At 40.0% G+C, this 26,509-nt stretch overlaps 1 protein-coding gene across 8 annotated transcripts in view; it reads left to right on the top strand.

The window, feature by feature from the left end:
- kif13ba (kinesin family member 13Ba) overlaps window positions 1-25,496 on the top strand; it is a 69,644-nt gene extending 44,148 nt beyond the window's left edge. For 3 of the 8 annotated variants that reach the window (XM_041813111.1, XM_041813188.1, XM_041813024.1), the window contains 25 exons: window positions 1,187-1,273; window positions 1,735-1,925; window positions 2,017-2,296; window positions 2,390-2,552; window positions 2,659-2,814; window positions 2,963-3,112; window positions 4,909-5,034; window positions 5,284-5,457; window positions 5,634-5,791; window positions 5,919-6,051; window positions 6,210-6,365; window positions 7,821-7,920; window positions 8,117-8,243; window positions 8,369-8,424; window positions 8,514-8,638; window positions 8,723-8,998; window positions 9,086-9,238; window positions 10,987-11,064; window positions 11,151-11,201; window positions 11,310-11,466; window positions 12,306-12,436; window positions 12,647-12,706; window positions 13,671-14,289; window positions 14,935-14,988; window positions 16,537-25,496. In XM_041813111.1, coding sequence (XP_041669045.1) covers window positions 1,187-1,273; window positions 1,735-1,925; window positions 2,017-2,296; window positions 2,390-2,552; window positions 2,659-2,814; window positions 2,963-3,112; window positions 4,909-5,034; window positions 5,284-5,457; window positions 5,634-5,791; window positions 5,919-6,051; window positions 6,210-6,365; window positions 7,821-7,920; window positions 8,117-8,243; window positions 8,369-8,424; window positions 8,514-8,638; window positions 8,723-8,998; window positions 9,086-9,238; window positions 10,987-11,064; window positions 11,151-11,201; window positions 11,310-11,466; window positions 12,306-12,436; window positions 12,647-12,706; window positions 13,671-14,289; window positions 14,935-14,988; window positions 16,537-16,742 — 3,967 coding nt within the window. In that variant the 3' untranslated portion in view covers window positions 16,743-25,496. The remainder of the gene's footprint in view (window positions 1-1,186; window positions 1,274-1,734; window positions 1,926-2,016; window positions 2,297-2,389; window positions 2,553-2,658; window positions 2,815-2,962; window positions 3,113-4,908; window positions 5,035-5,283; window positions 5,458-5,633; window positions 5,792-5,918; window positions 6,052-6,209; window positions 6,366-7,820; window positions 7,921-8,116; window positions 8,244-8,368; window positions 8,425-8,513; window positions 8,639-8,722; window positions 8,999-9,085; window positions 9,239-10,986; window positions 11,065-11,150; window positions 11,202-11,309; window positions 11,467-12,305; window positions 12,437-12,646; window positions 12,707-13,670; window positions 14,290-14,934; window positions 14,989-16,536) is intronic. The other 5 variants (XM_041813413.1, XM_041813333.1, XM_041813252.1 and 2 more) reach the window with 5 other exon arrangements.
- The last annotated feature ends 1,013 nt before the right edge of the window (window positions 25,497-26,509 follow it).

Genomic DNA, 26,509 nt, shown 5'->3' with positions numbered 1-26,509 from the left:
CGCTATTTAGGAGATGCACCTTTGGTTGCAATCACAGCACTGAGCCTGTGTGGATAGGTCTCAATCAGGCTTGCACATCTGGACACAGCAGTTTCACTTCAGTCTCATTTACAAAACTGCTCCAGCTCTATCAGGTTGTACAGGGATCAGGCATGAACACTCCTTTTCAAATCCAGCAACAAATTCTCTTGTGGATTGGGTTCTTGGTTTTGACTTGGTCACTCCAGAGCATTCTTGCCTTGTTGTCTTTAAAACATTTCTGTGTAGCTTTCGCTGTATGCTTCAGGTCATTGTTTTGCTGGAAAATAAATCTTCTCTCAAGCTTTAGTTATCTTGCAGACTGAATACAACTGTCCTCCAGGTTTTTCCTGTATTTTGCTGCATTCATGGCCGGCTTCTGACAAAACATCCCCACAGCATGATGCTGCCACTGCTGTGCTTCACAGTGGTGTGTTTGTGGTGATGTGCAGTGTTTGGTGTCCCCAAAAGAATCTTCACTGATGGTCAAAAGCACCATTTTGGTCTCATCAGACCAAAGAACTTTCCTCCACTTAACCATGGAGTCTGCCACATGCCTCTTGGTGAACTCTAGGTGAGATTTAAAGAATTTTCTTTAACAGTGGCTTTCTCGTCACCACTCTCTCATAAAGTTTTGACTGGTAAAGAACCAGGGTATCAGTTGTTGTATGCAGAGTCTCCCCTATTGTCAGCTGCTGAAGCTTGTATCTCCTTCAGAGTGGTCTGAGGTGTCTTGGGATGTTCAGTGCCTTGGAATTTTTTGTATCAATCCCAACTTATGCTTTTCGATAACCTTTTCTCTGAGTTGTCTTTATGGTATAATGGTAGCCAGGAATACTGGTAAACCAGTGACTGGACCTTCCAGACACAGGTGTCTTTGTACTACAACTGGAAACGTATTCACTGCACTTAGGTGATCCCCATTTCATTTCATTTTATTTGTGAGACTACTCACACAAATTGGCTGGATCTCTGTTGAATTAATCACTCACTTTTAAGAGGTGAATATTCATGTAATCACAAATTTTACCCAGTATGTTTTTGTTTAATTGACATTATTTTTTAGAAATCTGTTTTCACTTTGACATTAATCGATTACCACTTGAGACACTGTTACATCATGTTCTATTTTCTGTGTTGTTTTTATTTATTTTATTTTTTTTCAAAGGACCTGTGTAAATGGGTCTCCAGTTACCAGTGCCCTGCAGCTTCACCATGGTGACCGAATCCTATGGGGAAACAACCACTTCTTTAGGTATTTTATTCCTAATTTGTGGGGTTTTGCTATGAAATTTTAAGTTAATTAGTTTTAAACAAAAATCATTTTTCACAGCAGAAAATTCATTTTGATAAGGTCATGAAGATGCCAAACATATACTTTTTCCTTAATTCAGTTTGTTTGTTTTTTTTATTTAATCACGCATACCCCTTTAAATGCTCTTAAAATGTAAATACAGCCTATATATGTCTAATAGAATAAAATAAAATAAAATAAAGTATTGTCATTGCGCAATGTACAACAAAAATCCACTGCATTTCCTCTTTATGGTTGTAGGGTTAGGCAAAAACTAAAATGATAAAAATTGTTAATAATTAGTCATAGTAGGTGAAATTAACTTTTTCATCGCAATTGCTCTCTGCACCATATTATAATCTCACTCCTTGTACAAAGCCGTTAACTTGTTCCTAGTCATTAACTGGGTTACCTCCTTGCAGGATCAACCTGCCCAAAAAGCGTAACCGAGGAACTGAGGATGAGGATGGTGAGGGTGGTGTAATGAAGAACAGCGGCAGCAGCGAGCAGCTGGATGCAGATGGTGATACAGCCAGTGAAGTGTCCAGTGAAGTCAGCTTCTCCTATGAGTTTGCCCAAACAGAGGTCATGATGAAGGCCCTTGGTAATAATGGTATGTAGGCGTTGATAAAAGTAAAGAATCTGTGTTGTATTAACAATAAATCACTAAGTTTGTGTCCTGACTCCTCTTTATGTTCTGACAGATCCAATGCAAGCAGTTCTCCAGTCTCTGGAGAGACAGCATGAAGAGGAGAAGCGCTCTGCTCTGGAGCGACAAAGACAAATGTACGAACAGGAACTGCAGCAGCTCCGAAAGAAGCTGAACCCAGATCGTCTTTCCACCGGTAACTCTGGAGGGCAGACGGCTGGCCAGCAAGCTCCAGGGCAGCAGTCTCACTACCGCAGTCTGGAGAGACTCAGTATGGGAGGAATGAGCCATTCAACCAGTGCCCAGAGTAGACTCAGGCAGTGGAGCGAGGACAGGTGAGAGTGCTTGTGTGATAGATAAGTCACCACTAAAGAAGTACAGTCAAACTAAACAGCTTTATAAATCTACCTCCTTGTTTTTGGAATCAGGGAGGCTGTGCTGGTGCGAAGTCTTAGAAGGCTGAGAGAGCAGATAGTGAGAGCAAACCTTCTGGTGCAAGAAGCCTGTTTCATAGCTGAAGAGCTGGAGCGACACACAGAGTACAGGGTCACTCTTCAGATCCCATCGGACAACCTCAATGCAAACCGCAAGGTCTCCCTCATACAAACATGGCGATGATCATTCACAGATTTACCATCTCTGGTCTTAGCACAGGCAGTTCTCTAAATTCATATGTGGGTCATCTTTCTGTGTACAGAGGGATGCAGTTCTCAGTGAGCCAGCAATTCAGGTTCGACGTAGGTGTAGAGGTAAGCAAATCTGGAGTCTGGAGAAGATGGAGAACCGTCTAGTTGACATGAGAGAGCTGTACCAGGAGTGGCAGGACTACAACCAACATAACCAAGACAATCCTGTGAGTATGCTTGACAATATCTCAAAATAATCCTGCCCTGTTACTGTGATAATACATTGGGAGGAGAAGTTCTGACATGCAAAATGCTATAACTTGAATTAAGTTTCCCTGAGTTTCTTCCATGTTTTCCTCTTTGCTCCTTGGTCAGATGATGCGTTCATATTTCCGACGGGCTGACCCGTTCTTTGATGAGCAGGAAAACCACAGTCTGATTGGTGTTGCCAATGTCTTCCTCTCCTGTCTCTTCTACGATGTCAAGCTGCAGTATGCTGTTCCTATTATCAACCAGAAGGGGGAGGTAGGTAGTCACTAGCTGAATGTCTGAGAGATGAATTCCTTTATTTTTTAAAATTTTTTATTTAAGTCATTTGGCTAGATGTTTTATAGATGTGTTTTCTAAAGTTTAATTGAAATGTAATTTTTTTTATTTAATTTTTTTTACTTTTACGACCTTTGATGGTATGACATGCCAGATAGACTGTTACATAAGTCCATTGCTTGGATTTATCTAGTTTAGTTTAGTTTAGTTTAGTTTAGTTTAGTTTATTCAATCATAACACAACACCAAACATTTTGCACAGTATAGACATTTCAAACAAAATCAATAGTCATGTGTTGAATAATGAATGAAAAGGCATAGGCAGAAGCATACTGCTTATAAAAGCCTATCCTATATTTTTAACTTTTTAAGCTACTAACTTCCAGCAATGCAAAGAAACAACAACAGATAATCAGTCACACTTATACGCTTCAAAGATAGCTTTACAAACCATTTTCTTGAAAACCAAAAGAGAATTACATGTTTTTACATTTATACTGGCATCATTCCAGAATTTAACTCCAACAATGGAAGCACATCTCCTTTTCATACCTTTTTTAGCTTTTTGCACAATAAATTTACAAACACCTCTGAGATTATACGGACTCTCCTGAATTGAAAAGAACCTCTGTACTGAGTCAGGGAGCATTTTTGACTTTGCTCTGAACATCATTTGCATTATTTTATAATAAAACAAATCATAAAATTTCATAACATGAGAATTTAGAAAAAGTGGATCCGTATGAGCATAGTAATCAGCCTTATTGATGATGCGTATGGCTCTTTTTTGTAGTTTTATTATAGAATTTATGGTCGTTTTAAAGGTGGATCCCCACAATTCCACACAATAAGATATATAGGGAACAATTAATGAGTGATAGATTAAATGCAAGGCCTTAGAATTTAATACATTTCTAGATTTATATAGAATTGCAACTGACTTTGAAATTTTCCCTTTAATGTATTCAATATGTTGTTTCCATGTCCATGTTATCTCACATTCATCTGGGAAAATTCATCCTAATTTTTCATGAAGGGCAAGACTTTTCAAAAAAATCTTAAAAGGTGATTGGATGAAGGTTTTATCTGTCACATTCATCAAGGGCCAATCAAAGCAGCAAGACAGATAGAGGTAGCAGACATGCACAGATCCAATGTTAGGCCGAATTATACAGGTTAGCGTTACCGTAGTGTTTGAACAGCCTGTCAAGTAGACACTGAAAGCTTCTCAACAGCTTCTCTGCTAAGAGAAGCTTTCAGTGTGGCTCTTTGCTCTTGTTTTAAGATGAAATGTGGCCCAGTTCTGATAAAACTGCTGCTTTACTAAAGCTACATCTACACTGGTGGCAGCCATTACTAACAGCTTCTAGTACCCCACCAGTAGCTTCTGCCTCACTGTTCTCCAATGACGCTGACTGGCCAAACCAGTCTTCATGTTTGGTACAAACTGGGCAGATTGGAGCTTTGCAAGATGGATTTACTTGATGACGGATGGTGTCTGGCCAATCCATCATCAATCAGCTTTGCAAGGTTATAACTTGGTGATTCTCAGTCAGAGTTTTTCATTTTTAATTGTCAGTGACATCAGATTAAGGTTTGGCATAGTATTAAGGCAAAACATGTTTTGGTAGAGTGCCAAAGTGCAGTTTAAAACCATTCCAAAAGATGTGGAAAAAGTGTTGGCAAAAGGAATCAGTAGCTTTGGACTGTACTTGCATATATTCATTGATACAATTTGGTGGTATTGCTGAGGTCACTGTTTTTCTTGTGGTCAGGTTGCTGGCCGTTTACATGTGGAGGTGGTGCGGGTTGGAGGGGCATTAGAGGACAACATGGCCGGAGGAGATGAAACTGACAACAACCAAGACTCTGAAATCCAAGATCGCAAATTGGTCTGCATGGTAAGACAGACCATTTCTGATATCTTTGTTATTCAGAAAGGGTTCATGTTTATGGTGTGCTCAAAGGTCATGATGCACAGTGTGTTTTAATTTTAGTTTCATTTTCCTCTTGCATTCATAAATGCACTCAGCAGTGACACCTGCCTTCACAAATGATACATTTTGTATAAGCCAGCCATGGTTCTTACTTTGTGTGTCAAAAACATCATTTAAATGTTTTTTATAACTGTAGATATGTTTCCTGTACAGATTAAGATCCTACAGGCCACAGGTCTTCCCCAGTATCTGTCCAACTTCGTCTTCTGTCAGTATGCCTTCTGGGATCAGCCTGAGCCCATCATTGTGGCTCCTGAAGTCGACCCATCATCCTCATCACCCAGCTCCAAGGACCCACACTGCATGGTGGTGTTTGACAGCTGCAAGGTAAAAGAGATGGACAACAAATTCATGTAATGAGTCAATGAACTGTGTTGCTCTAATTGATTTGTTTTAAACAGACAGACAGGGAGAGTATGATGCAAATATTTATATCAAAAATGGAGAGGGATTTGTGACTTGTAAGTTGTTTGTATGACAATGACATTTTTCTTGACCTGTAGGAGCTAGCAGTGTCCGTATCAGAGGATTTCATTGAATACTTGACTGAAGGAGCAGTTGCAATCGAAGTGTATGGGCACCGACAGGCTGATGCAGGAAGAAACCCTGCTCTGTGGGACCTGAGCATCATCCAGGCCAAGACCCGCACACTACGAGACAGGTAAGACTCAAAAAGTCAAATATGGCACTCACTAACTTGGTAAATTTTGCATCACAAGCTTACGAGATTATTTTAGAAACAAAAGGAAGAAGTAACTAAGGTGCACTGATAATGTTGGATCTGGTAGGTGGAGTGAGGTAACACGACGTCTGGAGCTTTGGATTCAAATTCTAGAAATAAACGAGAATGGAGACTTTGTCCCTGTGGAAGTTGTTCCTGCAAGAGATGTGAGGACTGGAGGAATCTTCCAACTTCGACAGGTAGCGTACACCCACAAACTGTCTATTCATAGAAGATGAAACTTTGCACCTGAGGGCCAACGTCTGTAATATTCTGCCAACCTTTTAAATCTAATATGCTGTCTTTTAACCTCCATGTTTTTCTCCACCTGCATTCTTTTCTCCCTCCTCAACTGTAGGGTCAGTCAAGGCGGATCCAGGTAGATGTGCGGTCAGTTCAGGACTCAGGCACCATGCCTCTGATTGCAGAGATAGTGCTAGCCGTGTCAGTGGGTTGTGTGGAGATCAGAAACATGACAGCAAACAACGAAGGAGATGAGATGGACAGCTATCAGGTACACCAGTTTGATAATCTGTCTTGAATTTAGATTTGAAAATATTCAGAGGAACCAAAACCAAAGATGATTAATTTACTGCTTTGTTGTTGAAGAAAAACTTAAAACAGTGATTAAAACCTGATATCTGAAAATTTGCAATAGCTATTTGTGAGGTGCTACGATATAAACAGTGCGGGTGGAATTCACTACAGCAGAGAACCCAAGCATGGGGTTTCCAGGTCAGCATGGAGCTGTGCCCAACACAGAGTGCAACATGTGGACCTAAATCCTTTGAAAGTAGTAGTAGGGTAGATTGTTGGGTAAAATCAGTTTTGATTAGGGCAGAAATGATGGTGAATCTTTGTATTTTGGGAATGAAAACCTCTTTCCCCAGTGACTTCAGGGCATATTAGTCATCACTTCACAATCCCAGTGATGTCCTGGCTCCTGCTGCCAACCATTGTGTTTGGGCTTTTCCATTACATTTAGTGGCCTAGCTCTACTTGGTTTGACTCGGCACAGTAACCCAGCATGTCAGGGGATTTGCTTTTCAGCCACAAGTGAGCTACTATCCATTTGAGGGTTGTTGACGCAGCGTTTTGAGTTGATATAATTTTAAATTGCTTCACTTCAGTAAGCCAGAAAAAGAAGAAGCACCCATTGTTTCTACTTTAAAATTTCTTCTTCTTCAATTGGTTATCTGGCAGGTATTTCAAAGTTTGGTGCAGTGGTTGCTACTTAAACATGTCTGGGAGGCGGTCCCAAATGATGACAAACCACTGTGACATCACCCCAGCACGCTTGGAGGTGGGGTGTGCCTGGACCCTGCTCCAGAGCAGGACCATTCTGGGCGCAGCACGACGTAGCCCGTTGCAGCCAAACTGGTGATGGAAAAGTGAATGAGCAGTGAGCATGGCTTGGTGTGGATATGCGCAGCCAAAGGTCACAGTGGAAAGGCCACATATATAGTTTTGTTAGGGGCCACGTGGTAGAGGAGGTAGAGTTGGCGTTGTCGTGATCTGGAGCTTGCATGTCCAGAGCCAGTTTGAAGGTGGCAGTGCTGTTTGGGCTGAGGTGGCAGTCAAGGGCCATGTGGTAGATTATATACTTTGTAAGTAGCTCATAGGGGCATAATTGGGATTAAGGGTTGCTTCACTGAGCTCTTATCCTTTCATTAGAATACAAGTATCTTGTGTTTAGTTCAGATTAACACTGGTAGCTGGGCAGAGCTGATTACTCATTACTTATCACTCATTACTTCTAAGAGAAACCAACCACAGAAAAGAGATCAACTTAAACACTCAAAAGAAAAGAAAATTGACTGTGCTATAATGTAATTGAATGTTTTATTTTTTGTTAATGTTATTTTTCTTGTAATGCTAATGCTCATAATGTTCTGTTTTTAACTCTGAAGTACTTTGATTTGTCCCACGTGTTTATAAATACATTCGCCTTGTCCTGCCTTGCTTATAGGAGAGAGACCTTGAACGCTTACGGCGGCAGTGGTTAGCTGCCCTCACCAAGAGACAGGAATACCTGGACCAACACCTGCAGAGCCTGGTCAGCAAAGCAGGTAAAGCAAAAACTCAAACATCTGTATTCAAACATTAATAATAAAGTGCCTATTCAGTCACTGATGTTGGATACTGCACTCTGTTTCTATTACACTAAGGGTTGTAGCTGCCTGCAGCCTCTTAGCATGTTCACCTATAAGCAAGTTAAAATCAGTGGTTTTTAGTTTATCAAATATCTGGTTGTTGTGTACACAGAAAAGACAGAAGATGATGTGGAGAGAGAGGCTCAGCTGCTGGAGTGGCGCTTGACTCTTACAGAGGAAAGAAATGCTGTTATGGTGCCCTCTGCTGGCAGCGGTATTCCTGGAGCCCCTGCTGAATGGTACAAAACATGCAAAGATTTGTTTGTGCCTTCTTGTTTGTATTTCCTTGGGATTGCCTCATTCTACTTCTGAAACACAAAGATATTGATAACAGTGTTTATTTGATGTTTTTTTTTTCCCTCAGGGTCCCTCTGCCAGGCATGGAGACTCACATTCCTGTCCTTTTCCTGAACCTCAAACGTACGTCACTTATTGGCTCAAGGCTGTTTCTCTGACTTGTTTTTTCTTCTTAAAGGCTAACTCTCTGTGTTCATTATCAATTTCTGCAGCTGACGACCTCAGCTCTCAGGATCAGTTTGAGGTTCCTGAGGCTGGTGGCTGGGATGCCACCCTTAGTGGAGAGGATGAAGATGACTTTTTTGACCTACAGATCGTCAAACATCATGATGGAGAGGTGAGTCTGCAGTCTTGTCAGACCATTTTCTGCTATGCCATGTGTGGCATCTTGTCATTAATAAATTGTCACTCAAACTTGCAGGTGAAAGCAGAGGCATCATGGGACTCCACAGTACATGAGTGCCCTCAGCTCAGTCGTGGGGGTGCGTGGCCAGAGCAGCGGGTGTACCTGACTGTTCGAGTGGTGGTTCAGCTCAGCCATCCTGCAGACATGCAGCTGGTCCTGAGAAAGAGGATCTGTGTGAATGTTAACCCAGGCCGTCAGGGTTTTGCACACAACTTTCTCAGGAGGATGTCCACTCGCAGCACCATCCCTGGCTGCGGGGTCACCTTCGAGGTGGTCTCCAACATCCCTGGGGTAAGGAAAAGGGAAAATATCTGATATTTCTTCTGAACATCTCCGCTGGATTGATAATTGAACACATATCTTTTTTTTTTTTGTTAGGATGCCCCTGGATCGGAGGACAGGGAGATGCTGGCTCGACTCGCTGCCAGTGCTCACAATAGTCAGTCTGGTGATGACGAGGCTGCTATTGAGAAATACCTGCGCAGTGTCCTCAGTCTGGAGAACATCCTGACCCTGGATAGACTCAGACAGGTGAAGATAAAGAAAGTGGAAGAGACTCACCGATGAATAGAATATGTGACGTTTACACATACACCAGTATGTCAAAAAGTCAGAGTTTGCAGAGTTCTGGGTTCAGACCAAAGATTTTTGAGGAGACGAGTTCCAACTGCTTGTGACAGGTCTCTCCTCCATTTTCTTAAACCCTACTGGTTCACTAACCTTGCAAAGCAGATAGATTTATCAGACTCCATGTCTGTCATCAGGCAAATCATCTTGAAAAGCACCAATCCACAGTGTTTGTGTCGAACCGAACACTGTCTAGACCAATCAGTGTCATTTGAGGAGAACGAAGCAAAGCTATGGGCGGGGTTTAGTTGTAATTTGTCAGGGTAGTTGTTGTGTGAGTGGTTGTATACAGTGGCTTCTATTGGCGTGATTAGCTCAAACTCAGCCACAGCAGCAATTTTGTCAGAACTGGATGATGTTTCTTTATTAAAACAAGAGCAAAGTGCCACACTGAAAGCTTTTCACGATGGGAAAGATATTTTTTGCGCTTCTCTTGGTCTGCTTCGACATGGGTTTGCGATCATTATGGATGGGGTTTTCAGTGTATCCAGTGGCTGCTGCCAGGGTAGCTGATAGCTTGGATGTAGCTGTAGGAAACCGTCAGTTTAAATGGCACTGGTCAACATTTCTTTTTTAAAACGAAAGAAGAGCCACACCAAAAGCTTATCTTGGCAAAGAAGACATTTTTGCATGTCTCCCGACTAGCCTTGTCATCAATTTTATTTACCAAGAAGCTCTGCCTTTAACTATCTACGGCAGCGGTTACCTGTCAGCTCAAGAGAAGCGCATGCATACAACATAATTTTATATTGTTGCTCTGGTTGGCCAGTCATGAATGTGGCAAACATTTTTTTATAAGTCCTGCCCTTCCCAAAAACTGTCTGTTACTGTCACTGTCTAGCTTTCCCAGATGAATGTGAATTATATTCATGCAATGGATATTTGAAACAGTCAATCTGACATGTCAGCAGCAGGGGAGGAAGCATCATTTCCTAGTATCAACTATTAAATTGAGTCATTTTTTTCTTAAGTTTCGGTGCAATTAATCTATCTCTATAGAAAGGACTTTGCACATTTACTGTTTTTTTTCCCTGCATAGTTATCATCTCGAAAATGTGTAGCATGAGATCAGCAGATTCCTAGTTCCACCATTGTAAAGTAACAGCTAAAATTTACATCTCATATAAACACAATATTGTCTTGCTGGTTCAGTCTTGTTATAACTAAGGTATCTGCTGAAAATTATTATTTTTTATGGATAAATTTAGCTCCTACAGTCTTCAATTGTCTCTGAGGAGTCTTTTCAGTCAAACTGGAACTCCATAAGGTTTATTTACTCAGCAGTACACTGGCATTTTCTTTAAATGCAGGATTGTGTCCTACTGAGGAGGATATGATGTTAAGAAGTGTTGCTCCCAGCCTGGTCTGTATCACTGTAGCACAGTACATTTTGAGCAGTGAAGTGGCCACTAGAAATTGACCAAGAATGGAGACGTATTTTCAGTCCTGTCATATTTAAATGGGTGATCGTTAAGGTTATACTAAATGTAATTATAGCACATAGTTCAGCATTTTATACTGGTATATTTGTCACCTTGATATATAAAATGCAGCCATTCTTTAGGTGAAAAGAGGCATTAAAAATGCACCAAATACAGAGGATTTCATGGTTATACTTATCTTAATATGTGGAAAATATGTGTGTGTTTCAGGAAGTGGCAGTAAAGGAGCAACTGACAAGCAGAGGGAGAGGCAACAGACGAAGCATAAGTTCTCCTTCAGTCCACAGGGTAAAAGAAAAATAGTGCCACTAAACTGTATTAAGTTTTATAATGTATACCCTCTTAATTGCTGCATTTTTGTATTTAATCCACAGCTGTCTGGGAGTAGACAAGACCTATCCACAACCTGCCTGCTGGATGACAAGGTAACACACTCTACTTCCATCGTTTACACTGATGGTTAACAAAAGATACTTCTGAAATACAAAGGGTATTTTTCTGACATATGAAATCTCTCCTTTTCCATGTCTCAGGGTCGATGGGAGAGTCAACAGGATATCTTCATGCCCTCTCAGTTTCATCGCACACTTCCCCGGCCTGCCTCTTCCCCATCCACCTACTCTACTTCCCCCTCTCAATCCCCAACTCCCTTTGGCATGACGCCTCCACAGAACCAGGAACCAGAACAAGGTAAAGCTTTCAACTTTAACCCCCTAAATCCCTACTTTCTTCTCTTTTTGACCACAACTTAATTTCTCTTCATAAAACAAACTTCTCCTGCCAGTTCTTTCATTCATCTGTCTTTCTTTCCATCCCATTCATCCATTTCTGCTGTATGCTTATCTCATGTACTTTGAGCTTAATCATGCAACTCTGTCCCTCTTGCCTTGCTTTTCCCTCTCATCCATGTCCACTCCTTGTGTTTAAAACTGTCAGATTACAGTAGTTTATCACCCATTCCCCATATTTAGCATTCCTAAATGTTACCTCTCCCCTCTGTTCCCTTCTTTCCAAGCACAACTGATGTGTCTTTTCCAACCTTTTGTTGTCTTAATCCATTTCTGTAACCATGCCACGTGTCCTTCTCTCTCTTCTCATCTTCTTTGCCAAAGCTTGTGTCTGGTGAATTGATCCAACCTGATCAATTTTGAATATTTCTGTCTCATAGTGAGTTATTGTTCATGTTACTCTCATGTGCTCTGATTAATTCTGTTAAATGAACAGAATTAATTATTTTTTGATTGCATAGTGTATATCACTCCTATAATTAGAGTGTTTTATAATCATATTGTTGTAGATAAATCAATCATCTGTGTTTGACTGTGCCCTTAGGCCGGCTGATATCTTCCTCTGTCAGTCTGTCGCTGTTTTGGGATTTTTTTTTTTTGGCCATTTTCTGGACTCGCTTCCTGTCTTAATCTTTCACAACTCCTCTACCTCCCACACCTGCTCCTCCTTCCTTGCTTCCTTCCTCTCTCCTGCTTCCTTTCTCTCTCCTCCCTCACCTCCCCACCCCATCCCTCCCCCAGGTCGTTCAGGACTTGCTGCCTCTTATCTTTCAGTTAAAGCGCTGGTCCCTCAGATGCCGAAACTGCTCAAGTCTCTGTTTCCAGCACGAGATGACAAAAAGGAGCTGAGACCTTCCCCGCACAACCAGCAGGTCAGCAAAAACCGTGGTAGAGCTCAGTGCTGTCTAGATTACTCTTTTTAACTACTGTGTCAAGCAGAAGGCAGGCCAGGTGGCAAAATTATAGGATTAAAATCAAGCACTGTCTTTATAATCACTTAAAAAGTGAGCCAAGAGTACAGTTATTCAGAAATGAGTAAGTGTTCTTGTTTTCTTGTCACTACCATGTTTGTGGTCTCTCAGCAGCATGTCCCTCGTATTATGACGTCTGGAGGGGAGGACAACAGGGTCAAGACTGACACGGTGAGATTGTGCGCCCATACACCTTACCCTGGAAGTTTGCATATTGTGTAACTTTGACCAGTATGGTGATTGTTTTATCTGAGACAGGCATACAGCTTTAATATTCTGCCACCACTTCAGTTTAATGAATCTTGAAGGTATAATACACAACTGTTCAAACATTATATCAAATATAGATAAATCTGTGATTAGGCCTTTCTAAAATCAGTTGAGGTAAGACTCCCTCTTGCTGTGTTTTTCTTTTTCTGTTTGAGCCTGAGAGATTTAAACATGGTTTATCCATGTGACCCCTCCCTGGACAACTGTTAGCCCTGTTATCACAGGAGGTTAGAGAGATGACCCAGTCCACTCAGGAAAACTGTTAGTTGAGGCAAAATGCAGTTTCATTGCAAGGTTTTGCAAAGCTTGGGGGTCACTAACTACAAGGCTAAAATGAAATTTCTTTTGAAACTAATTCCCATCATACATCTGGTGGAAATTCCCAACAACTTTTGGTCCGAGAACAAGATGTAAAAGGAGATGGAGATTGCATATGAGTTAATGTCTCTTATAATTTGAGATTTTTTAAATCCCTTCATATTGCATTTCTAGTTTCATGTTAATTCCTGAGCTAGTCTCAGGTAATGTGCTGATTAATGTTTGAGTTCACTGTATTTAACTTTTTTCCCCAAGAAATAGTAAGTGGATGTTATGCCTTCACTCAACCAGTATGGTGCTGCAAAAGTCCACAGTTATCAAAAGTGGACAGTAAAAAAGTTCACAGTAAATGAATTTCTGCTGCATCAGAACTCAGAGCTTCTGATTGGTCAGAACTTCTTTATTTGTTTCTTATTTCTTATTGTTCAAAGGAAGATGATTTCCAGGGGAGTTGATCTCTATTGCTGATCTTGGTTTTGTTGTTTTGCCTTGTCTGCATGCTGTGGTCTGTCCCTCTGTTTCCATGGCAACCGTTGGTTTCCTGTAGACCACTCTTCTACGGCCTCCGACCAAAGACAGACGGTCAGAGTTCCCAGAAGTCCCTCCTCTTCCCATGCATGACCCGCATGACATCACCCCCCTCAGCCCCCTCAGCCAGTCGTCGAGTGGCTACTTCTCCAGTAGCGTTTCTACGGTCACCTTGTCTGACGTCCTGCAACCCTCATCCTCCTCTTCCTCCCTCCTCGCTGCTGAGACTACATTACCCACAAACCCCCAGCAGCAGGGTGCTGACAGGAACGATGTTGTGACCTCTTCTTCTCAGTTTGGTGCCAAGACGGCAGTAATCGCTCCACCTCCCTCCAACAACTCTGCCAGTCACAACAACATCACTGCAGAACACAACTCCTCTGAACACAAGCTGATCAATTCAGGAGGAGGAGGAGGAGGAGGAGGAGGGGGAGGAGGAGGAGGTGGTGAAGGCTTTGAGAGGCTTGAGATCTTGGTGGACGATGAAGAGCAGAGCCAAGACAGCACACTACCTGATTGGCTAACAGATGGAGCTTACGTTACAGTAGGAAGCAATAAGGCTGGGACAGTGCGCTATGTGGGATCAACGCAGTTTGCTGAAGGAGTATGGGTGGGGGTGGAGCTGGACACCCCTGTAGGTAAGTACAAAATTAATGCTTCAGTTATGCAAATCATCAGGGGAGATTTTTCACTTAATTATTGCTGGTGTCTGCCAAACTTTATATCGAAATTTTTCAAGATTTAAAATTTTTTCATAAATCAGTGCTGTAGGTCACCCTTTACACCTGTCAGTGGGTTTTCATCAAATTTAAAGCAATGAAAATTGTTTAAAGATGCTGACCATGACCATTCACTGTTTAATTAATTTAAAAAATGCAGCTTTATTTTTCAGTCCCTGAAAAGTTGTGTTTTTGAAAATATAAGGGTTAGGCCTGATGCCAGCACTATGCAGCTTACATGTGTGGGACTTAAATAGCCAATCACTTTACTGAGTAATGCATTTGGATGAAGAATCATTTCTGAATGATCAGCCCAGCATAGTTGACATTGGTTCCCCTGTTGATATTAGTGAAGTCAAAATGTTTGGGACTTTGATACTTTTGCAATACCACGTGCATTAAATAATACATTGTCCATTATTTTTACGCTGATATCAATCAAAAGCTAATGCGCGAAAGAGAGCAGACACACACCAAGACTAAGTAAAGAGGGCAAATGCCACTGGTCAGACACAAAGCCATGATACAGAGAAAAAAAGATGCAATTTTCTCATTGTTTCACAGGGGTTGCATCCTTGAACTTGGAACTTGGAAACACGCCGACAGCTCCACACCAAGGTTATTATAGTAAATAAACTAAAACTAACAAAGCAACTAAACCAAAATGTAAAAATCATTAAACTAACTGGAACAAAATCAAAACTAAACAAAAATTACTGATGTACAAAAAAATGAAAACTAACTACAACTTAATTTTGTTCTTACAAAACTAACTAAAATAGCTTTAAATTTGAGACAAAATCTCCTTAGTTTTATTCTTTAACAGAAGCGTACTAACTTACACATTACCCAAGCCTGGTGAGTAAGAAATGGCCTCATTGATTGGTCAAGACTTCACACAATGGTAATTTTAGGTCTTTAGGTGTCGAACAACAAATTTGAGTGAATAGAATTAGAAGTGAAGAGAGGCCTGTTTGAATGTATTTTTTTTTTAATTGTATAATGTTTGCTCGTTTTGACCCTTTCTGGCCCCTGACAAGTATCCCTTATTGTTAAAACTAAGTGTAGAACTTACAAAAACTAAACTAAAACAGAGCATTTTAGAAAAACAAAAACCAAACTAACGAACCAGCAGTAAAAACTATTTAAAGGCTCATTTATTCTCTATGTTTGAAACAGATATGAATAGACTTTTCTGTCCATTCTCTGCAATCATTTCTTCCGTTTTTCATCCATTCTCTCAAATCTTATGGATGTGGACCAAATGTGGCAATACAACTGCCAATCGTTAGGACGATGTTGAGCAATGCACTGAATTGTTAAACCAGCAAAGATGAATCATGTGAAAAAAAAGAGAAAAGAAAGAAAATATCACAGCATTTTGAATGAATTGGTAGAAAACATAAATATATCAATGATATTATCTCACCGGGGCACAAAGACAGACCACTAAAAGAGCACAGCTGAGCAGAGCATGGACTGTCTTTTATCAGTGTATGGGACAGATGGAGCAGCTTCAGAGTAGCTCTGTGAGAGACAGCAACCTCTAGTGTATGAGTTTTCAAAGTCCACGAAAATATAACAGGCACACGTCAGGAAGGGATTGCTGTTGAAGTCGTAATTTTTAATGCCCACTGAATTTTTTCTGCTTAGCACATATTGCACATTTAGTAGTTTGCAAAAGGTTTCTTTATCATTTCATAATGATGCTGAAATAAACTTAGGAAAGAAAACAACATCCTAAGCTGGTCCAAAGAAGGTATTTTTTTAACTCTTAACCTGCAGGCCATGGGCATCATATCATTGTAGAGATAAAGATACCCATAAAATGTTTTAGATAGGAAAATATGGATGAACAAGTTTTATTCTCACAGTATGCAGACAGAGTGGGATCACTGCATAGACCTCATGATTATCAATGATAATTCAGAGGAAATATTTTATTTTGGGCATACATTATTTTAGATGTTTTTATTTATTTTTCCAGTATCTCACAGTGTGTCTAGTTTTGGTATGTGTTCAGGGACCCTTCTAATGTGCAGCTTTAAAGTAAAAAAGAAAAAGCGGTTTTGGGTGCCTTGGAGGCAACTATAATTTTCTGTGTCTTCTGTGTTTGACTAGTAAAGCTCAGTATCCTCTGATTGTTTTCTTTATATCACCCCGTAGGTAAAAACGATGGTTCAGTTGGAGGCCACAGATATTTCCACTGTAAACCTGGTTATGGAGTGCTGGTTCGCCCAGACCGTCTGACCTGCCGGGATCGGAGCAGCCGACGCATGGGAGACTTCTCCGCCCCCGCTCATGTCCCTGTCATACGAGGAGAAGCCCTTGCTGCCCGCCGGGGGGAGAACCGCAAGTCCTGGAGCAGTTGAGACTGGACTAGCAGAAGCTGGAAGGGAGAGATGAACTCCCCACAGTCTTCATTTTTCTCTTCTCTTCCCAGCTATGCAACAGGCTCACACAACAGAACTGAAAAACTGCCCTGCCTGCCCTTCTTTAGTTTAAACTACACTCAACACATCCATCCACAGACAATGGATACAAAAAAGACAGTGAGGAGACCAGTCAGACAGAATGCAAGTAAGTCAATGAAGACTATGCACAGTTTATTCAAGTCCATAGAAGGACTCTTTATCATGTGGGAAAATTATGCTAAATGGATGGCAGTCAGTGGGAACACTGCTGAGAAGTCAGTGGATGATGAGTCGGAGCTCTGAGAGGGTTTGGATCAGACACTGAGAACAAGATGAGGTGCATTCTGGGTGATATGCAGGGATGCAAATTGTTCACATTTGACAATGTTTTTTTTGTTGTTGTTGCTTTTTCTGTAAGTTTTAGTATTCACACTGATCATTTAAAATTTTAGAATGAAAGGCCTCGATAACTCTGTGCTGTAAGCTGGCCTATAAATTTATTTGCTACCTTTGTGCTAGTAGCTACGAGAAAAGATGAAGTGATACTTTTTTTTTACCAGATTTCTAATGGCATTCTTGTAAAAGAAAACATTAAATGGTGTGGCATTTTCTTTGTTACTTTTCTATTCTTCAGTCAAGTATCACTACCTGTATGTGCTCCATGTTCTTTATCAAATAATAAAGATAAAATACGATTTTTTTAATAAAACTTGTTAAGAATTTTGGACGAGGCAACTCAAAGCATGCCTGTTATACAGCAACTCTTACATGTGACATCTTTGCATCCCTGGATATAAATCACACCCTAAACACCCATGATCTCGGAGACTCTGAATCCCAGAATGCCCTGCTCTGTTCAGGACTCTCCTGAGCTCTATCTGTCTCATCTACAGTCTGACAGCCGTCTCCTCCTCCTGGACTTCTTCTCTTTTTTTCTTAAAGATAAATCCTCCCAGAATGTGCCTTCACCATGGCTTGGTTTGCATTTGTGTTTTGGTGTATTTAATTTCTGTGAGTTGTGTTTGTGTTGAAGAGAATGCCTTGAGCAAAGTGTGAGGTGATCTCAGGGACTGCAGAGGGGGAGGGACGAGGGACGTGTGAGTGGGTGTGACTATTTGTGCGTGTTTTGTAAATGTTGTACAGTGTTGCCCTTTGTGCACAGAGAAGTTCATATTGTTGTAGTCGTGTAGATGTTAAAGATTATAAATGTGTACAGCAGGAAAAGATTCGTTCTTGTTGGACAAAGCCACTTTGGAAACACGTATTAACTGGGAGGCTTTAAACGTTGATTTTGCACTGGGGACTCTGGATGAGAAACTGTACGTGAGCAGAACGTGTTTGTGTTAGTGGAGCAGAGAGACAGAAAGGCATAGAGACAAATTAGCGATGTGATATTGAAGTAGATTATAATCTCTGTCTGAGTGGACCGATCTATGATGTCTGTGTGACGGACCTGTGGACACCAGGAGAGGCTTTTAGAGTAGGACTGTGTTTTGTTGGTGGGCTTGTATGTGCATGTGGGGAGGAAAAGAAAGTGAGAAGGACACGCACAAGTTAGACAGGTTATTTAGTGCTCGGGGTGAGAATTGATTTGCTTCTATGCATTGATCTGTTTTGAATGATTGTGGTCTTTATCATTATTTTTCAATAATGCAAAGCAGATGAGAAGATTTTTGTGAAAGTATTGACCCCAAACACAGTCTGACTTATATGTCTGCTCAAGATAGAACCACATTGTGGCAGACTGTTGGATTTTATTAAAAAGGTTTTATTGAATTCTACATTCCAGAGGGACTGTAACACTTCACACAGACCTTCTTCTTTTCAAGCAGTTTAACAGAAAACAACCACAGCACTGCTTCAGTCCTAATGTTTACCATAAATCCCTCAAACACTTTTCTGTACGTTTTAGGCTTACTTCGCAAATTTTACACGGTGGTTTAAGTTCAGCCAGCAGAGGAGCTGGGGATGTTTGATACATTTGGAAAACATCACATTCAAACAGTCTCACAAAACCAGTATAGAGTTGCTTTATGGGAAATGAAGGCTCTAGTGTTTCAAGGAGCCTGACCCCGATAATGCAAACGAAAAGTGAAATATCTGCTGCATCTTCAGTTTTGATTGTCAGGGGAAACAATGTGCTTTCCAAGTTTCCCATCTCTGTAAATTAAAAAAAAATCACAGTCATGGCCCTTTATTAAATTAGATGAAGGTCATTGTAAAGTGTTTGTTTTGTCTTGAGTTGCAGCAATGCCGTCTCACCATGTGAGCTTTAGGTGTGGGCTGATCAAGGATGAATGAATGATTTTTACTTTTATACTATGCCTCATTTGAAACAGCTTAGCTGGATTCATATCCGAATGAATCCAAATCATTGACTTAAAGGAGACGATGCTATCCTCCTCCTGTTGTACAAAAGTGAAGCCAAAACCCCCTTGTAATGGACATATTGCTCAGCTATAGCTAGAGTCTGTGCAGTGGTGTTCAGCTGGAAGAGCTGTGGTTATCGATGTCATGCATCTTCTGCTTACTAAAACAAAACATTTAATGAGCCAGTTATAATGTCAAAGATTTCTCCGGTCTGCACAGACAACTCACAATAATGTTAAGGTCACTGATTCCTGTTTGTAACATTTGCTCATACTGTTCCTCCTCTCCTGCTAATCCAGTAAGAGCCACAATTTTCAACAGAGATGTCAATCATGGCATTTACACCCTTTTTAAGACATACTCTGACTGTGAAAATCCCAGCTAATACAAATGTTTAGAATAACAGTACGGCTTATTAACAATACTATACAGATGGGTTTTTGTTAGTTTTTTTAATTTCTTCTAGAAGTGCAAGACTCCCTCATGTTTGATCATGAAAATAGATCAGCTTATTCAATGGGTGATCTTGTCTGCCCTGTAACCAAAAATGTCTTCTTTAGGTCAGGTATACTAAATGTTTAGGGATGCACGATATTAGATTTTTGCGAGTATCCAACATGTATTTTAGCTGATACACATACAGATGCAGTCATAGTTTTCATTATTAAGACCCCCAGTGTCTCCTGTGCAAAGAGTGGTTGAGTCGAGCAGAGATGAGAGAGGAGTGGGGAAGTAAGACTGCACTAACTCAAACTGCGCATTTGAGTTAAACTCAAACACAGTCACCTATACCTGATGGTACATTTGTATATTTGATTTTGAAGGCCTATGTATGATTAAAACTGACAGCATGTATGCCTGATATGTGGCTGCAAATATTGGCAGAAATATTCATATCTGCTGGTACTGGTATCATGCAAACAATATGGTGCTTGCCTACAAATGCCAGCATTAAATTGTACACAACACATAAAACTTGAGCTACTGACAACAGGTCATGAAACATTAGCTGCTGATGTTAAACCAATATGTCGGAGTGTCCCTATTTTTTATATTATCCCTTAAATCCTTGGTTCCCATCTTGGGGTCCAGGACCCCCTTAGCAGGGTGTAGACTGGACTGTATGCTCTAAGGTTGTTAAAATTAGATTATAAGTAAATCATGATATATCACTTATAAATAATTCATGTTTCATGTTTTTAGGGCTATTTTGTTTGGATTTAAACAATGAAATAAGTAAAATTTAAAATGTTAATTTTGACCACAATGTATCACTCATGTCAGTCCTGTGAGAGGTTCAGATTTTCTTAGACACAAGTGGGGGGCTCAAAGGAAAAAAGGTTGGGAACCACTGCTATAACTGATTATAAACAAACTTCTCAGAAAAAAGAGGACTTGAGCACTTTTTTAATATCAGTGCAATAATATTTGACTTCCATGACAAAAAGAAAGATTAAAAAAATATTTTTGACCTGAATTCTGATATTAAAATTTGAACTGTGTCCCATCTGTTAACATGGAGGAGACAGAGTTTATGACCCATACTGCAGCTAGCCAGTGGGGGAGCTCTGATTCTTTTGGCTTCACTTTGAGGGAGTAGACGCGTCATTCATTCTTTCATTCCACATGTTCTTATATCCAAGTTGGCGGGTCATTATTGTCTGTAAGCTGTTTCTGTGGCTGCTGTTGATTTATCCATGTAGGAATCTATCCAGTTTTGTGATTGGATGATGGGACGATTCATATGTATGAATAATTATCTGGAGAACTGTGTGCATGTTAACTCACTCAGTACGTCCAAACACTATCATCTTAATGTATCAATAGGTTTTTTCTATTCTTTTTATCATGTGTCTTCTGAATTGTAGAGGCGTGAATTTAGTATTTATATTTAAATGCTCGTACACATGCATTTATCGCATGAAAACTGATAAAGCCTTTTAATTTTGATAAATATTGCACAAGTGATTTGATGAAAATTGCTGCTATTAGCATTGTAAATTATCCTGTAAAGTAACGTAACTGATTTATCGTACACTCTCTTTCTCTGACTTTATGCTAGATTGGAATTTAATAGTTGTTTTTTAAATCTCAGATTGAACTGAAATGAGCGCTTTGGTTGAGTGGCCAATATATTTTTAACAAGAAGCAGTACAATTCCTTAAAATGAGGCACTTTGTTGTGTGAGCCTTTGAGAAGATGTAGAAGAAAAAACAGAATTATTTTCTGGGTGAAGAATCCCTCCTGCGTTGAAGAAACTGATGTTGGAGTTGGACAGTATATCGAAATAGTCTAGTTATTATCTTTGTATTTATTATCTGGCCTTATAGCCTGAGCCCTGGAGTCCTCTGATTGGTCGGTTGGTTCTTGTAGGTGGCTGTCTGGGATGTGATTGGATGGCAGGTTGTGAAGTGACTTGTAGGTTGACTTGGTTGTACAGTATTGTGGTTCATAACAGTTAGGTGGTGATGAAGGAAAGGAGTTCAGTTTTCTCTTGTGTGTTTGTGTTTAGTGTGCGTATGCGTGTACGTTTGGGTGGATTCTGAGTCAGTTGTGTCCGTGAGTTCCTGCTAAGATGGGAAATAAAGGCCAGCTGCCAATTCACTTATGTTCTAAACAGAGAGAAACAAACCTCTGTGGCATATTAAAACTTAAAGGGTCTACGGCTGCTGTACTTTCCCATCCTTGTCGGTGCTCTGGGCACACTTTAAGGGGTTTGAGATCACTTCAGGCTTCTGGATGTCCCTTTATTTTTGTTATTGTGCCTCACAAACCATGTGACCATGTATCCTGCACACATACACAATGTTTTCATATCAATGCTTCAGTTCATTTGCACAAAAGTCTCCAGAAGAAATCAAAGAGGTTATTTCTGGAATGCTTGTATAATTAGAACGATAATAGAACCACATTTTTTATACATTTGAGAGTTTTCTGCTGTTCTTTAACCTCTACTGTAATTTCCTTTAATTTTCTGCTGTTATTTAGAGTTTCTTGAAGCAATATTCCTCAGCTATGTGTTCTTTAACTTACTGCTTGATTATCTTCCAGGTAAAAAGATGAAAATTATTAAATTAAATAGCTGTTATTCTTTATTATTTCAGAGTTAAACTCAAACACAGTACAAATAAGTGACTGTATTTTCTTCCAGCACACAATCTCATCAAATACATTTCATTCTCTCCACATTTCATTCATAGATTTGGTGTGACGCAGACATTATATTCAAAAGAAATTGCAGCTCCTTGGCTGCATTATGCACATGATCCTCAGAGCCATTTCAATAAGGAAACATTAAAATATATATATATAAACAATAATAACTGTTGTGCTGATAATGGTTTAAGTGTTGTAACTTCATTTCATCAAAGCCAGCAGTGTTATTTCTGTGACTGTAACAACCAATGACTGTTTATTAACTTGGAGAGGGCTCTATGTTTGAAACACACACTCACGGTTTTGGAGAGTTTCACCAACTGTGTTGTAAAATGTTTACTTCTCTAAAGATTTTGAGAAAATGAATTTTTGATTTTCATTTGCTGTGAGCTGTAGACATCAACATTAACACAAAAAAAAGTCTTGAAATATTTCACTTTGTATGAGATGCATCCAGAATATCTTGAAAGTTAACTTTTGAATTGAATTATGGGGAAAAAACAGACTTTTTCATAATATTCTTATTTATTGAGATGCACGAGTATTTCTTGATTAAAAAGTTGATTGCATCATGTATGCATGTCACAAATATACCAGTATGAAATGCTGAGACGTCGACCGTTATTAAGTCCAAAGTGCAGCAACCATCTCATACCTTGCAGTAGACCTGATGCTGGTAAAAATTTGCCCACATTCATATGGAGTACTGCAAACCAGACTGGTGGAGCCACTTTTAACAGTTTTTCATTGTCATTAGATCATAATCCTGCATTATAAAAAAGGTGGTGTAATGCTGGGTACATTAGGCTTTCAGAGTGCTGATTTCTTTGAAAAGAGCCCTCAGTTAAAAGGCATGAAACAGCCAGTGAAAGTGGGCTGCATCCCTCCTGGGCTGTAGCCAACAGGACTGTGAAGTCCACATGGTAAAAGACCTTAAATTCCAGATTTTTGGTAAATAAGACTACTCAAGGAGATGAACTTTAGACACCAATTATGATGATAACTAATCAGAACGACAGAATAAGGACATGGGGTTTAAAAAATTAAATATTTTATCCTCAAGGTTTCACCCATACTGCAGCCAATCAGCAGGGGGAGCCGGCTATACTGGCTTCACTTTCATGCAACCGTAGCTCTGTCCATCTTAATACACAGTCGGAGGTTTCACCATAAGAAGCACGTTCAGCTTGATGTTTATTGATGTGATGTTTTCAAACATATTGAGACTGCTTATCAAACTATATGTGTTTAGCCCCAGAGAATGTTGATTGTCTTCTATTTTTGGGTTTCTTTTATGTTATCAAGTGCTTCTTTTTGCTCAGAAATGACCCCATATCTTTGTTGTTGCATTTTATGTAGCTCTGTGCTAAATATCTGAATCTGGAGCAATGAGTCCCCTGCCTTTATGTGGCCTTCAACCCGGAGCTCGGCAGGTTTCAGCAGCTCTCTGACAGAGAACATGCTCTACTCTGACACATTAGAGTCTGTTATGTTGAAAGAGTGGTATGTTAAATCCACATAAATCCAGGTAATCCATGTTACTGTTTAATAATCCCCCTTTTCAACACACTTTTGTCGTAGGTCACGTAGTCATAGACGCTCTCAGGTTAATAGACAATAAATGGAACAAAGATTATAGCAAGCCCTGTTCACATATGCACAAAACTCCTAGAACCTTCCAAACTTTTGGGGTGAGCTCCATGTGTGAGGACAAATAGCTGATTTTTCTCTCCTATTTCTAGGAATCTTTCCTGTCAGGAATTTTCAGTGAGTCAGAGTGAGCTTATGTGTGAACACAGTAGGACATTTACAGGATAGTCACTGCAGGCAAGCAGGTGATGGGTTTATTTTCTGCAACCAGTGCACAAAGACTAGCAAAAGACCAGTGCAAGGCTGTACACGTAAGGAAACCGCTTCATTGTGATACATTGATACATGCAGCAATCATATAAAGGCGAATATTGCTATAGTGCCATATAGCAGGTTCTGCTGCCTTGTACATCACTTCTGTAGACCCCTATCCCCCTTCAACCCACTCCCCTCCAACAGGGAGAGGCTCCTGCAATGAGGTGCATCTAAGAACAACCAACTCAGGAAGATTTCAAGAGCTGTCTCCCTGAAATATTCCAGAGAATTTAAGGAGTGCATTTGTGAGCACGGCTTCTTATATAAGTTCCAGTGTTGCCCCCTTGTGGCTGCTGTCACACCTCAGTCTGTCATGCACACAGGGAATTTTTTTCACAGCCAGAAATCTACCACACTACTACCCTACAGCGGCATGCCTGAAGGATTCTGGGATCGCTACACTACCGTACAAAACTGAGTACAGAAATGTAACCATGGGAGAAGTTGAGCTTAATGTTTGTATTTTCCAGCCTCAGTAGTCACCTTTTACTACCTCTTTCTCGCCTGTCCAGAGTGTTCTGCCAACATCTCCCCTGAGGCCTTTTAGCTGACAGAGCTGTAATCCGCTTCACTAATGAACCGACTGACATTTTGTGTGATCTCAAATATCACAATTAAACAAGCAATACAAGGCCATCAGGTTAAGCAATGCTGGTTTTTTTCTGAATTTTTTAGCTGATAATTTCTGGGTCTGCTTGTGGGAAAATTCAGACCCAGCTTCTATTCTTGGTGCATTTTAGAAGCAGTTGGTATTACTTAAAAATACATAGGTACCAGCAGCCATATTTAACAGAGCTGTGTAATAATAAAAGGCTGATTAAAGCTTAAAGAGAAGGTTTGGTGCTTGCTAAGTCAGGGAGTTTAAGTTGACGCCCCTTAGTCCCTGAAAGCCTCGTCACATTGAGCTTAAAGATCTTGTACTAATTGAACAGGTTTAATGTGGTCAACAGTATTTATCATCTTGACTAATCATTATCACCATTATGTTTGTTGCTACTGTTGATTCTGTGGAGCAGGTTTGTCTTGACGTGTTGTATGTGTGAGTGCACCTTCAGAGTGGCTGTTATATGTATGTATGTATGTGTATATATGCGCATATTAAGACTTATAAAAAGACAAATCTGAGCACAAGTTTGGGTTTTGATTAATTTAATTGTTTTATGTAATTCTATGCTGCAATCCAAAGAATAAACATGTATTATAATACATTTATAATTTTCATTTTTTTATCATCTGAACAGTAATCTGGTAAGAAAAAAAAATAAAGAGGAAGATTCAGAAAGTATTTGTGCTTTCTTTTTTGTTCCCAAATTATTTTTTCCAGATGTGGGACGATAATGTAGTATTCAGGGAGTCTGAAGGTAAGTGGACAGATGTGAAACACTGTCATCATAAAAAAGTATTCACCCTCTTTGATGTTTTATCCTTTTATTGATTTCATAAATCAATCATGGCCAATATAATTTGGCTTTTTTGACAGATTTCTAAAAAGTAATGTCAAACGAAATATGTAATGTCAACTGAACAAAAATATGTTGTGTAAAATAAGTGCATGAATATTCACCCTCTTTAAAGTGATTGACCTAATTCAACAGAGGTCCAGCCAGTTGGTGCTAGTAGTCTCACAATTAGTGAATTGGGGTCACCTTTGTGTAGTGAATGTGTCTCAAGTGATTCTAGTATAAAAGCACCAATCAGTATTCCTGGCAACCATTACACCATGAAATCAAAAGAACACTCCAGGCAACTCAGAGAAAAAGTTATTGAAAAATATACATCGGGATGGATACAAAAAAATCAAGGCACTGAAAATCTCCAGGAGGTAAACTAAATCCATCATCAGGAAATGTAAAGAATGTTACATGTGTAAATCTGCCTAGATCAGTGCGAGGAGACTAGTGAGAAAGGCCACCAAGACACTTAGGACTACTCTGATGGAGTTACAAGGGGATTGTGCCCCAATGCACATAGCAAGTACCATAAAGACATGGTTTGACTAGTGCAGTTGAAGAACTTGACCCTCAACCTAAACCCCATCGAGCACCTTTGGGATGAACTGGGACAGATTGTGAGACAGGCCTTCTCATCCAACATCAGTGTCTGACCTCAAAAATACCCAACCCAATGCATGTGTACAAATTCCTGTAAAAACACTGCAAAATCTTGTGTTAAGTCTTCCAAGAAGAATGGAGGCTGCGAAAAGGTAGCCACAACCATATTAAAGGCCACATATTAAGCAAAATACACTTTATCAGGCTTTTCTAGCAAAATATGTGCCCCTGGCCCATCCACAA

This window comes from Cheilinus undulatus, linkage group 1, assembly GCF_018320785.1.
Source record: "Cheilinus undulatus linkage group 1, ASM1832078v1, whole genome shotgun sequence".
Taxonomy (NCBI): domain Eukaryota; kingdom Metazoa; phylum Chordata; class Actinopteri; order Labriformes; family Labridae; genus Cheilinus; species Cheilinus undulatus.
The sequence above is the reverse complement of the archived record's forward strand: the minus strand, read 5'-3'. Positions and strand labels throughout refer to the sequence as shown.